Source organism: Bison bison, unplaced genomic scaffold (genome assembly GCF_000754665.1).
Source record: "Bison bison bison isolate TAMUID 2011002044 unplaced genomic scaffold, Bison_UMD1.0 scf7180017854880, whole genome shotgun sequence".
NCBI classification, from domain to species: Eukaryota; Metazoa; Chordata; class Mammalia; order Artiodactyla; family Bovidae; genus Bison; species Bison bison.
This window is the reverse complement of record NW_011485453.1, coordinates 121,980-134,919: the sequence shown is the minus strand read 5'-3', so window position 1 is coordinate 134,919 and position 12,940 is coordinate 121,980. Positions and strand designations below refer to the sequence as shown.

General features: G+C 57.0%; 1 protein-coding gene across 1 annotated transcript in view; it reads left to right on the top strand.

Moving 5' to 3' along the window:
- The first annotated feature begins 1,269 nt into the window (after window positions 1–1,269).
- Window positions 1,270–12,940, top strand: part of NPRL3 (nitrogen permease regulator-like 3 (S. cerevisiae)) — a 17,957-nt gene continuing 6,286 nt past the window's right edge. Inside the window, exons 1-4 of the mRNA XM_010857407.1 lie at window positions 1,270–4,704; window positions 5,632–5,713; window positions 11,322–11,459; window positions 12,560–12,716. Coding sequence (XP_010855709.1) covers window positions 4,527–4,704; window positions 5,632–5,713; window positions 11,322–11,459; window positions 12,560–12,716 — 555 coding nt within the window. The 5' untranslated portion in view covers window positions 1,270–4,526. The remainder of the gene's footprint in view (window positions 4,705–5,631; window positions 5,714–11,321; window positions 11,460–12,559; window positions 12,717–12,940) is intronic.

The following is a 12,940-nucleotide window of genomic DNA, read 5'->3' as shown; positions in this document are numbered from 1 at the left end:
CACGGGGGAGGGTAGGGGGAGAAGGAGGTGCTGAGGAGGAGGGGTTGGAAGAGGGGCTCAGGGAGGGGTGGAGGGGCAGTGACTCATTTCCGGTGACTGCGTCCTTCACTCAACTCAGCCCACTCTGGGCACAGCACTAGCCCCTTCTGGGTGCTGGAAGAGTCTAGCTTCATCCTTCCCCTCTTTTTAAAGTAAAATGTACGTAAAACATATCATCTTAACCATTTTACAGTGACATTTTGGTGGCATCTGGTAACAGTGTTGTGTAATCATCACTGCCACCCTATTGTCATCGTCCCAAAAGGACATCAGTTATTCCGAATGCTCTCTCCTCCCCCAGCCCTGGAACTACCAATCTGCTTTCTCTTTCTGTGGATTTACCTGTTTTCTGTGCTTCACATGAAAGGGATCCTGCAGTATGTGAGCTTTGATGTCTGATTTCTGTCACTTAATGTAATGGTTTTGAGATTCATCCAGTTTTTCATAATCTTTTTTTTTTTAAATTGAAGTGTGGTTGATATATAATGTTTCAGGTGTACAGCAAAGTGATTGACATATTTATATATTCTTTTTTAGATTCTTTCCGTTAAAGATTATTATAAGATATGGAATATAGTTCCCTGTGCTGTACAGTAGGTCCTTGAGGGTTTTTTAAATACTCTTTTAATTGAATCATGCATGTTGTAATATGGATCAGTACTTTCTCCCTTTCTATGGCTCAATCATATTCCACTGAAAGGAGATCATACTTTGTTTTATCTACTGGTGAACTTTTGGGTTGTTTCCACCTTTTGGCTGTAAGAAAATGCCGTTAAGGACATTTATGTACAAGTTTTGTGTGAACACATGTTTTCATTTCCCTTGGGCGCATACCTAGAAATGGACTTGCTGGGTCATGTGGTGACTCAGTGTTTAACCTTTTGAGAAGCTGCCAGACTGTCTTCCACAGCAGCTGCACCATTTTACACCCCCACCAGCCATGTAGGAGGGTTCCAATTTCTCTACATTCTCAGCATTTGTTATGTTGGGTTGTTTTATAATTAAGCCTAATTACTTCTTGAGGCAGTTCCTAGCACTGTCTGAAGTTTTGCTTTCACTAGTTAGAGGAAATTTCTTCTTGGTAAAGCTGTCAAAGGGCTTCCCAGGTGGCTTAGTGGTAAAGAACCGCCTGCCAGTGCAACAGATGCAGGTTCCATCCCTGGTTCAGAAAGATCCCCTAGAGGAGGAAATGGCAACCTACTCTGGCATTCTTGCCAGGAGAATCCTACAGGCAGAGGAGCCTGGTTGAACACGACTGAGCACAGCACAGAGCTCTCAGAATACAAGGGATCTCAGTAAGCATGAGAAGCACTCGTGGGTAAGGGCTGGCTGGTGTTGTGAAGGAACTTTGAAATCTAGGAGACATGTGTTCAGTTAAATATGGCACTCCTCCACCAGCAGATTTCACTGGCGAGTCCAGTCATTCTTCCTGGTCGGCACACGTGAGCTGCAGGTGGCTTTCGTACAGAAGTGTCAGAGAGAATGATTGTACCTTGGTGACAAGGAGTGGGCAGTGTGCCTTGTTCCCTGCGTGGTGGCGGGAGTGATTCCAGCAGGAGAGGACCTGCCACCTCAGCTGCCTTCTGAGTCTCAGAGTGTTTTCCCCACAAGGCTTTTTTGATCTCACTGAAGAGTTCAGAATCAAAATAATGCTGGAGAAAAGCTTTCTTCGTTCTGAAGGGAGCTGTATTCTCAAAACTGCCCCCCTGCTGATCAGTGGAGAGGTGCCAGTTAGACACAGTGGTCCCTGCTGGTGACTGTGGGGCTGGAGGTGCCCAGAGGGGAAGCGTTGCTTTCTGCTTCGTGCACTTGGGTGGCGTGGGCTTGTTCAGTGTCTTTTTATCGTTTATTTCATTATGCACTGCAGACATCCACAGAAAGAACTCAGTGATGAAGACAGACCAAAACCACGACCAGTGCTGTCCACCCGTCAACTCTGATAGCCCCTGAGGGGCAGGGGTGTGAGGAGCCGCTGCGGCCCCACCCTGGATGTTGCAGGCAGGCCCTCATCTCTGGGAGCAGCGGCATGTGATAGCTGAGTGTGTGACTCCCATGGGCGCGGCAGTCAGGGAAAAAGGCAGATTTTAAAGTGTATGGGGATTTTTATAATAAGCAGGCTGGAGATAATCCTGCTGTCCAGTGGCCGGAGAACAGTTAGACAGGGTGGTAGTTTATACACTAGCGTGTTCTGTGGCCACTGCAAGTGAGAATGGGGGTGAGGCCAGACGCTGGAGCGAGCGGGTGGGTCCCTCCCAGGTTAAAGCCACAGGAGACAGGGCAACGTAGGACTTCAGAGCACAGAGGCAGTGATGTGAGCAGTGGGAGAAATTGAATGCAAGGTAAAGAGTGGACGGGTTTTATTTCCTCTTTTCTGTAGTCATATAAAAATGTACACTCTGTTTGCTTTGAAGTTTTCAGCACGCCCTGGGCTCGAGACAGTAGCCTGATGACCCTTGTGCCCCTGTCTCAGGTCCCACGCTGCTGCCTGTGCCCCTGGCTCCTCTGCCCGACCCCGTTCCCCGGCTGAGGAGGACAGGTCTCAGAGCGCCTGTCTGCTCACCCCTACATACCTCAGGAAGCGTCTCTGAGAGGGGACAGCTGTTGTACACCATAGCTGACAGAACTAACTTATGTAGGTAGCAGCTAGTGTCTAGTTCATGGAAACGTGTCCCAGTCGTCACAGCATTTTTTCCTGTTGGCCTGTCTAAACTGGAGTGAAAACCAGAAACCAGCCCACAGAAGCATGGGGGGTTGTGTGCCCAGGCCTCTAACGCTCCCCTCCTCTCCATCTAGAACTCTCTCCTCCTTTATCCCGTGGACGGGTCCATGGTCAGACCTGTCTCTGTGCAGACAATCCCTGTGTCTCCTGCAAACTGTACATCTGCTCTGAGGGCCTGACTGTTTGGTGGGAGTTTCACGGGTGAGACAGTCTCACTGGCGATGCTCTGCACATCATGCTGCTTCACATCATGTCTGCAGGGAGGGCATGTTTCTCAGAGCCCCACTCGGGGCTGGCGCCTCCTCAGTGGTCACCTTCTTGGTGTACCCCATGTAGCCTGGGCTCTCCAGGCACCTGGAGCTGGGCCGGGCCTTGCAGCGAGTCGGGGCACCTAGACACACTCGTCCATGTGGGCCTCGCCCAGGAGTGTGAGTGAGCAGCCCTGGGTACCCGATTTGTGGCACCGTCTTGCCCCAGCCAGTAGGCGTGTGCTGGGGGGTCAGGGAGTGACCATGTGCCCAGGTCACTCTCCTCCCTCTGCTTTGCTGGGAGGAAGATTTTTACACAGATTTTTCTCAAATCTAAGGCAGAACATTTTGATTTGAGGCACTTGTGTACACACTTAACCCAGACCCTCTATCCCGTGACCTTCTGGGGACCCTTGAGGGGCTCTCCTGGATGTGGGGAGGGCTGTGGTCTGCAGGGGCCCGGCGTGGACCTAGCCCTCAGCCCCTCGCCGCACAGGTGTGCTGCCGGGGGTGAGTTCTGCTTGTGAATGTGGATCTGCTAGGAGCTAGAGTGTCCCCAGCTCCAGGTGATGAAGGTGTTTACTTTGTCTAGGTCAAGGTTTGGCCCAGGAGCCTGGCTGTGGACCTTTGCCGAGGGCCGTGCCTGCAGATAAACAGGAGGGGAGGCCAAGCGGAGGCTCTAATCGGGGCCGCCACTCTCCCCTCCTCCCACCTCTACCCGGGATGACTCAGCCTCCCTGTCGGCTCCTGGGGTGCTGAGTCACGGCAGGTGGTTATCAGCTCTGGGGGCATCTTCACAGACCTCACAGCTGCCTGCCCCACCCTTGGCCTGGGCGGGTGCGCAGGCCTGGCTTGGCTGTGGCCCCCGATAGGTGCCAGGATTAACAGAGGGGTGCAGAGGGATGTGCGGGGGCCTGGTGCCTGCTGACCTGTTAGCCAGCTCTCAGGAAGAGCGCTTCCTCTGAGGACAGAGGTCTTCACTGAGCAGTGGGCCCAACACTTGTGTCTCACGCTGTGTCCCTGTTGTTACTTGTGTGCTTGTGTGACTGAGCTCTCACACAGCCGCTCCCTGGAGACCGTAGACACCCCTGGGCTCTGCTCTCCATAGGCTTACTCTGAGCACTTGACCTGTGGGCTGATGGGTGAGGGAGGGCCCTTGTTCTTCTCAGATGGAAGCCTGTGACCTTGGGTCCCCGCGCACGTGATGGCGGGGTCTGGGCCTTCCGTTGTGTCACTGGGCTGTTCCTGCCAGGCCTGGACTGCATTCCTGAACATCCCCTGCCTCCCTGGATGTGCTGGCCTGGGGCCCTGAGTGTGGGACCCTCTCTCACTTGTTAGAAGCACCTGCGTGCTTGTCCCTCCCCACTGGGGACCCCACAGGGCCATCTGTGCTGCCGTGTGGGCAGCAGCTCCATGCCCACCATGGAACATGCGCAGACCGGTGTTGCTGGGAGAGGCTCTCAAGGGGACCCAGGACGGGACACCCAGAGAGGGCTCTTCCGCAGTCTGAGCAATGCTGCATGTCCTCCTGGGGTGCCCTGCAGGCCCACGCGGACCCGTCGGTGATCAGCTGTCTGCACACCCTCTCCCGCCGCATCGCCACTGTGCTGCAGCACGAGGAGCGCCGCTGCCAGTACCTCACGCGGGAGGCCAAGCTGATCCTGGCGCTGCAGGACGAGGTGTCCGCCACGGCTGACGGTGAGCGCGCCGGCGGCTTCTCCAGAATACGGAGGCTGGTGGGCTCTGTGCTGGACTGAGCATGCCCTGGGCACGCAGCAAGACCCTCAAAGGTCCCAGCAAGACCCAGGCTCCCGAACTGATGCTCTGAGAGTGGCTCCCCAGCCCAAACTGTCCCCCTCCCCCAGACCCCGCATGATGGCTCTTCCCACAGGTCAGGTACCACCCTGGTCCTGCTGGGCAGTCTCCCTGGGGTGGGGGGCATGCGGAAGGGCAGTGTCAAGCTGGAAGGAGGCCTCTTCTTTGCTTTCAGCAGAATTGAAGGGGAGCCCAATCGAGCTGTCAGCTGGCCAATTATTAAAGTAGTATCTGCTGATGGACCCGCCTGAGGCCTTGGTGCACTGTCAGCATCTCAGAGCTGAGAGATGCCCCCTCTGTCACAGGCTTTGCCTCTGTCTTCTCAGGTCAGCACCTCCATAGCAGAAGAGAAAACCAGGACTACACTTGCCAGTGAACTTGGGCTAATTTTAGCTATAAGCAAAAGTACATGAGAATGTGCCACTTGGAAAAATTTGTTTTTGATGTTTGACAGTTGTCAAAATGTGTAATACATTTATTTTCCCCAGTTATGTATTATTAATAATAACAATCCAGAAGTTTTATCTTTTAAAAACATTCTTAAGAGTTTGTGACTTTTTCACCGGGATTTTTAAAAGTTCAATGTAAGTACATCTATTTTTTGTTAGATGTTACGTGAGGCCTGTACTTGCAGAGTCAGGTGGGGCCAGCGGTCGGGAAATCCAGAAGATGGTGGTGCGGACCACTGGGCAACGTCCTGATGTTTGGTGTACAGTCACTTAAAGTCCTTCTTAGCCTAAACTTGCCATCTGGCCTGTGTGAGCTCTGTGCTGTGCAGGCTCTGAGTCCCCTGTGTTACAACTCTTGCAGCAAATGACGGGCCTCAGTCCCCATTCCACCACATCCTGCCCAAGTGCAAGCTGGCCAGGGACCTCAAGGACGCTTATGACAGGTAAGACGAGTGGCCTCCTGCCCAGGGCCTCCGCAAGGCGGGTGCCACTTCCCCGCTCTGCCTGAGATGGAGGGAGGGCAGAAAGGTGCCTGGCTGGGACGGCACCCCCAGACTTTGCTCTGACTAGAAAATGGACCTGAAGAAAGCTGTGTGGGGGCCTAGAACGCAAGGTGACGCTGACTGAGCACAGCACCTACCGTGTTCCAGGCCTGCCTTCTTCAGGTGAGGTCACTGTGGCTGCCGCACCCAAGAGGAGACTGAGGCTCAGGGTCTGGGCTGGCCCTGCTCCCCTGACTAGCTCTAGTCTTGGGGGTTTGGGACACTCAGTGTATGGGCAGCAGGCAGTGGAGACATGGCGGGAAGCCCAGCTCAGCACCACCTCTGAGTGTGGGCAAGCAAGGCAGGCACTCTTTTTTCTAAAGCGTGTCCACGGGGCTTTGACCACTGCTCCCTGGCCCTGGGTCTGTGGGACCCCAGTCCTGGGTGAGTGCCACTGGCTGGCAGCTTCTCCTGTTCTGCACCTGGCAAGCGGGCTCACCAGAGGCCTCTCGGGGCTGAGGGGACCGGCATGTTGCTGGACGGGGGGCGCAAGGGGCACTGCCCCCTCACCTCCCCTCGCCGCCAGCTTCCCTGCCCTGGCCTCCTCCATCCAGGAGACCGTGTTCCCCGCTGGAGATGGGCTTGACCTGAGAGCTGTGGCCAGAGCCCCTCTGGAGATGGTGGTTTGTCCACATCCTTTCCTTTTTCCATGTGAGTTTTCTTTTTCCCCGTGAATTCTCTCTTTTTTTTTTTTTTTTGGCTGAACTGTGGGACTTGTGATAGCTTAATTCCCAACCAGGGATTGAATCCTGGCCTCCTGCAGTGGAAGCGTGGAGTCCTAACCACTGGGCTGCCAGAGAATTCCCCCCTCCTTTTTTTTTAATGTTAATGTTTTTTTCTGATTTCACCAGTATTATGTATTTATTATAGACATAGGGAAGTATAAAGAAAATAAAACGGTCTGTAATCCCACGCCCAGTGTTAACCACTGTGATGTTTTGGTAATTGTCCTTTTGTTATTTAGCTTAAGCCTTTGAAGAGGTCCCCTGTCGGTCAGGTCTGAAAGGGCGCTGGGCTGCTTTCTCCTTAGACCCTCACTGGTCCCGTCCCGGAGGCAGGATGTGTCAGGTGGCTGCGTGCTGTGTGCCCCTCCGAGGGCGCGGCGCACAGGAGGGTGAGCCCGGAGCATACTGCGTGTGCGGTTGCCCTGTACCTTCTCACCTCCACGTGCAACTTAGACATCTGTCTGTTAGTAAATAAGGACTGACTTCTCTGCTGCCCAGCTGCCTGCCGCCTCCCTGGGGCTTCATGGGCTCCAGCTTTTGCTGCTGAAGGACATGCGGCTTAGCCGTGTGTGTTTTTTTGTGGGTGCCCGTGCATCCCTGAGAGAAATTCCTAAGTGGAACTGCCGGCTAAGTAGTCAGGTGTGTGTGTCACGGAGGTACTGCCCTCTGTGGCTGCGTCTGCCCACCTGTCAGCAGCACCTGACTTTGCCACACAGAGTCTTCTGAGCTTTCCGGTTCTGCCGACCACGGTGGGTGGTGGATGGTGTCTCAGGTCAGCCGATATGAACGCAGGTGTGCACGTCTTCACCTGGGCCCACCCCTGTACCCTTCTCTGTGAACGCTCTGCTTTGGCCCTGTTTCCTCCTGGGGGCGCAGGTGCCTTTAGGTGGGAGGGAGAGCTGTCTTCAGGGATGCACAGAGTGGCTGCTGTTTCCGTGTTTTTATTTCGATGACTTCAGGGTGTCAGAGGACATAAGAGCAGCGTCCCTTGAAACTGCACGCTAGATCCAGGCCAGCGTGGGCTTACAGTAAAAAGCAATCCAGAGCCAGACAGTATGTTTCTGAGCAAACAATGAGCTGTGAATTCTTAGGCTCGAACTGTGTTGGGATGCTGACCCTCGAGAGTTGACAGCTGCTTTCGTGGCGTGCTGGACCAGCCGAGCCTGGAGCTGAGGCAGCCCAGCGCTGAGGCAGCCCAGCGCCCTCTAGTGGCAGCAGTCCCAAGGACAGGAGTCAGCACTCAGCAAGAGCAGCTCCCGGGCCCCCATTCAGCCCTTTGCCTCCTTCCTGAACCCAGATGACCCCCTCCCTGTTTCCAGGCCCGAGTCTTGTGATCTGGGTCCCGCCCAGTGCTTCTCCCATAGGAATCCCAGACCATCCGTGTCCTCCCCTGTCCCCGCCTGCTGACGGCATCGGCTCTGACCCAGTGGGAAGGCTGTGAGGGTCTAGCCTGACCCACCCTGCTCCTGCAGGGCGGGCTGCACCAAGGGGCAAGAAGGCAGGTGGTAGGGAGCACGCAGCCCTTTCTCTGTGGAGGCTCGCCAGCAGGCCCCGGGACGGGCTTTCTCAGAGCAGAAGCAAGAGGCCTGAAGCTGAGGTCTCGTTGAGGTTCGAGGCTGGGCTGGGGCTTTGCACAGGGGCGTTCTGGACTGAGCGCTTTGACTGCAGTCCTGTGTGCGGTGTGGCCTGGAGGCCCTATGCCCCAGGACCTCTGCGTCTGTGAGCCGCTGCTGCCGCGTGACTCCGCGGAGCCCACCGCTGCTTGCCCAGCACCTGTGTGTCCCCTTGTAGCTTGGTGACTTCAGTGACAGCATCCCCCGAGGTTGGGGATGTCCCCTAGCCGTCTGTGCTCAGCATGTGGATCCCATGGTGGGGCTTGAAGAAGTGTCTGCCAAGCAGTTCCTGACCTGCGGCAGTGCTGGGGGTGCTGGGGACTCTGCCCTGCTCTTCGCTGCCTGTCCAGAGCAGGGCTGGGCCCACAGACTTGCCCACGAATATCCTGGGAATTTCAGTCCTTTCCAGAAAGTGCACCTGTGTTGGAAATGTCAGTGTGGGCTTCCAGGAGCCCACGTAGCCCTCTTGGGTCACGCGCAGTGTTGGCCCTGTGTGCGAGACCAGAGGGTGCAGGGCTGGCTTCGGAGGTCTCTGGCCTGGGGCAGGGAGAAGGGTGACTGGTGCGAGCCCACAGCAGGACGCTAGGATAGGGACTGAAATTTGGATGCTGAGATGTGAGGTGGGGGATGAGCTTGCATCCTGTGCCGTCTGGGATGTGAAAGATAAGCGCTTGTTGAAAGGCCCGTGTGATTGCCTTGGGCCTTGGGCTCTGGGGGCGCATCTATCTCGTGTCGCAGGCAGGGTGGGGTCTCAGAGTTGCAGTCCAGTGTGTGGTGTGGCCTTATCCGTGTGAGGGGCCGGATAAGCCTCACACAGGCACAGTGTTTTCCTCAGTGTCCCCACCAAACCGTTAGCTGCCCTGAGGATACAAGTACGAGCTGCTCGGGACCCTTTTCGGGCCCAGCTTCTACTCTGCTAGTGCTCAGTCGCTCAATCCTGTCCAACTCTTTGTGACCCCATCGACTGGGACCCCATGCTGCTGCACAGGCCTTGATGGCTTGTCTGCCTGCTACCAGATCCCCATGAGGCCCCAGGCTACACCTACCCTTGCCCCCTCCTCCACATCCCTTTTCTTACCACTCTGTCCGGCTTCTTGTGTTCACATAGTTTGCTTACAATTCCCTGTGTCTTTCTTGGCACGACTGAGTGGGAGCCCCCAAATGCAGGCTGTAGATTGTGCACCAAGAGCCTGAACCAGTGCCTGGGGCCTCCTCCTGTGCCCAGTGGCTCAGCAGCCTGCACATGGCATCGCTGGGCTCCTGGAGGAGCCCACATGGCTACATTTGAAAAGAGGAATCTCGAAAAAAAAAAAAAAAGAAAAGAGGAATCTCGGTGTTTACTATGACTCTGCGTTCCAGCAGCTACCTCGTGCCATGTCCTACAGGAGAGCTCAGAGATAGGAAGACCTTGGTTCTGAGTCCACTGCCTTTCTGAGCAGATGTGAAGAGAACTACACACAAGCCACAGCTTGTGGCCCCCCTGCAGCTGGGGGCCTGAGACCCTCTCTCATCCTTCAAGGGGTCAGCTAGGGACAGGGAAGCCCTGGGAGAGGGCCCGGCCCTCCAGGTGCCCCGGTGGCAGCACAGGAGAGGGAGCGAGGCCGGGGCCAGCAGGAGTCCTGGGGGCAGCTGAGGTCGCAGGCGTGCTCCGTGTGCTTCCCGTGGTTCCTCTCCTTGGTGCCCATTCCCTGCTGGAGACAATAAGGACTGATTTTTACATTTGAAACTGCTGCCTGTGGATTCCGCATAGCTCTTTGGACAGGGCTGTGGGGAGGGACTGTAAGAACAGCCTGTGGATGCGGGGCGGGGGCCACGGGCCGCCTCTAGCACCCAGATCCCTGAGTCTGTTTCCGAGAGCCCCGAGGCCCGAGTGCCAGCAGCGTGGGCTGGAGTGTGGCAAGAAGGGGCCAGGCAGGGGGCACAGGCCCCATACCCTGCTCTGCGCTAGCAGTCACTCCTTCTGTGCTCAGCACCCGGGCCAGGTCAGGGCCTCAGCTTCGTTCCTGAGAGACGGCGGCCCAGAGGGTCTTGTCCTCAGGCCTCCTCCCCCCTCCAGGCTGGAAGTGCTCTCAGTGTCCCTGCCTGTTGCTGGCCGTGCGGTGAGCACCGCACCTTGTGGATTCTGGTCGGGAAACAGCACTGACCGCGGACAGGAGGGCCTGTTGCTGCCCACGCACAGGACAGATGGCAGCTTGGAGCCGCCTGGGGGGCCAGGGTCAGGCTTGGGGCTCACCCCACTGAGAAGGTGGGCCTAGAGTTGAGATCTGTAGGCAGGAAGGAGCCCTGGCGCCCCTGAGGGAGAGCGTGTGGCTAGGGCAAGTCCACGAGCTTGGAGAGCAGCAGGGCAGCCTGTCCTGCTGGACTCTCCGGCGGGAGGATACAGGGTTGGCAAGAGTGGGCACGTCCCACAGGGCTCTGGCACTTTGAGGTCTTGGCTAGGACTGCTGAGGTGGGACCCCTGGGGGTCTGCGTAGGGAGGGCAGACCGGGGAGGCCAGAGTGGAGCAGGTGTGCAGTTTGTCCCTGCGTGGAGCAGGCAGGATTCACAGGCAGTCTGAGGTGGGTTGTGAGACATGAGAGTCAGACACAGAGTCTCTGTGTTTGGCCTGAGCGAGGCTGGGGAGACGAGGGGTGCCGAAAGCCTGATCGGGGGCTGGTGTGGCTGCTGTGGCTGCTGGCTGTGGAGTGCCTGCAGGGCTGCACCATCGGCAGGGGCGGGCTCCTCCCTCGGGATATCTGGGGGCCGGGCACCGCCACCCTTCCCTCCCGCTCCCCCTTCCTCTCCTGCTCATCTCTCCCTTTTGGTGATGGGCCCTGCCCTGCCCGGCCGCCCATCGTGTAGAGGAAGCCCTGGGACGCCCGGGTGCATTGAGCCTCCAGGGCAGAGATTGGAGAGGCTTCCCTGATCCCTTGCCTCTGGTTGGACTGCAGATTCCGAGGCTGGCCAGAAAGGCAACTTTTGTGTGTGTTCCTAATACATCATTTTCTTCTCTTAACCCTACTGAGATGTGGGATAGGATGCTTTCTTAACCCTACTGAGATGTGGGGTAGGATGCGGGGTAGGAGTCTGGGAAGCCTCCCTGCAGTGTACTTGTGGGCTGGGCGGAGGCGCCCTCAGGCAGGTGTGCAAGATGTGGTTGCGTGTGCAAGGCTGAGGGCCCTCTCTCTGCAGCTTGTGCACATCTGGGGTGGTGCGGCTCCACGTCAACAGCTGGCTGGAGGTGAGCTTCTGCCTGCCCCACAAGATCCACTACGCGGCCAGCAGCCTCATCCCGCCAGAGGCCATCGAGCGCAGCCTGAAGGCCATCCGGTGAGTGCCAGCCCCACGCCCGCCGGCCCTTCTCTCCTTTGTCTGCCTGAGGTGTACCAAGCACTTGGGTCCTCTTCCTGCCACAGAAACTGGCAGGTAGGGCTCTGCTGTTTGTAAACACATGTTTTTGTGTCCAGTTTTGTCCAGGAGTGACCATCACCCCCAGCTCACCCCCAGAGCCTCTGGGCACTGCCTGGCCGAGCAGGGCTTTGCGCTGCAGCCCCAGCCTGGGGCCTCGTTAGGGCTGTGGACCACGCCTCACGGCCAGCAGCGGGCCTGACCCTCAGAGGGCTGTGTCATCATGGTGTTACTCCTGGGGTCTCTGCTTGAACCAGAACTTGTGGGCTCTGTTTGTCCATTTCAGGCTTCCTCCTGCAAGGACAGCACAGAGCCCAGTCTCCTGCCTTTGCCTTCCCCACCAAGTGCTCTGTCTCCTCAAATGTCTTAACCAGAAAAAGAGATCTGGGCACGGGACAGCAGATGTTTTGATGACAGAAAGCAGAGCACTGACTTCATCCCTCACCCAGGCCCCCGCACTGTCCGGGCTTTTCCTCCTGGGCTTCCTTCCCAGCGTGTGTCTCGGTCGTTCTGTTCACAGTCTGAGGTGGGGATTTTGCTTTTCCCATGTGTTATATGCTGTGCTTAGTCGCTCAGTCGTGTCCAACTCTTTGCGACCCCACGGACTGTTGCCCGCCAGGCTCCCCTGTCCATGGGATTCTCCAGGCAAGAATACTGGAGTGGGTTGCCATGCCCTCCTCCAGGGGATCTTCCCAGCCCAGGGATTGAACCCAGGTCTCCCGCGTTGCAGATGGATTCTTTACCATCTGAGCCACCAGGGAAGCCCTCTTTGGGGCTGTTTCCTTGGGAAGGGTTGACTCATTTTTAAGTCAACCAGTGTTTGCGGGCAGTCCCAGAGGTGGGATGGAGCGGGTCATCAGGGCTCCTGCAGTTCTTTCTGTTGCAGCAGTGATCCTCGCAGGTTTTTAAAGGCCTCAGGGCACAACCCTGTCTTCCAGTTCCTCCCGTGGCCTCTTTTCTCCAGGTGCCCACCCCGAGAGCCCGAAGCTGCTTGTACCACTGACCATGTCTCTGCCCTGCAGCCCGTACCATGCCCTCCTGCTGCTCAGCGATGAGAAGTCCCTGCTGGGTGAGCTCCCGCTTGACTGCTCCCCGGCCCTGGTGCGCGTGATCAAGACCACGTCTGCTGTGAAGAACCTGCAGCAGCTGGCCCAGGACGCAGACCTGGCTTTGCTGCAGGTACCTCTGGGGGCCTGGGGAGATACCCTCAGTGGGCAGGATGGGCAGTGTGGGGTGAGGCTGGATGTGTCATAGGAGGCACCTCAAGCTGCCTCCCTAGGGCCGTAGTCCAGCCGAGGGCCGCGTACGGCCTGCCACAGTGATGGATCTGGAGGCAGACCGGCCTCTGGGCCGGGGGCCTGAGTTCCTCCCGAGTGTCTGTATCGTGGCGGGGGCGCGGGGGT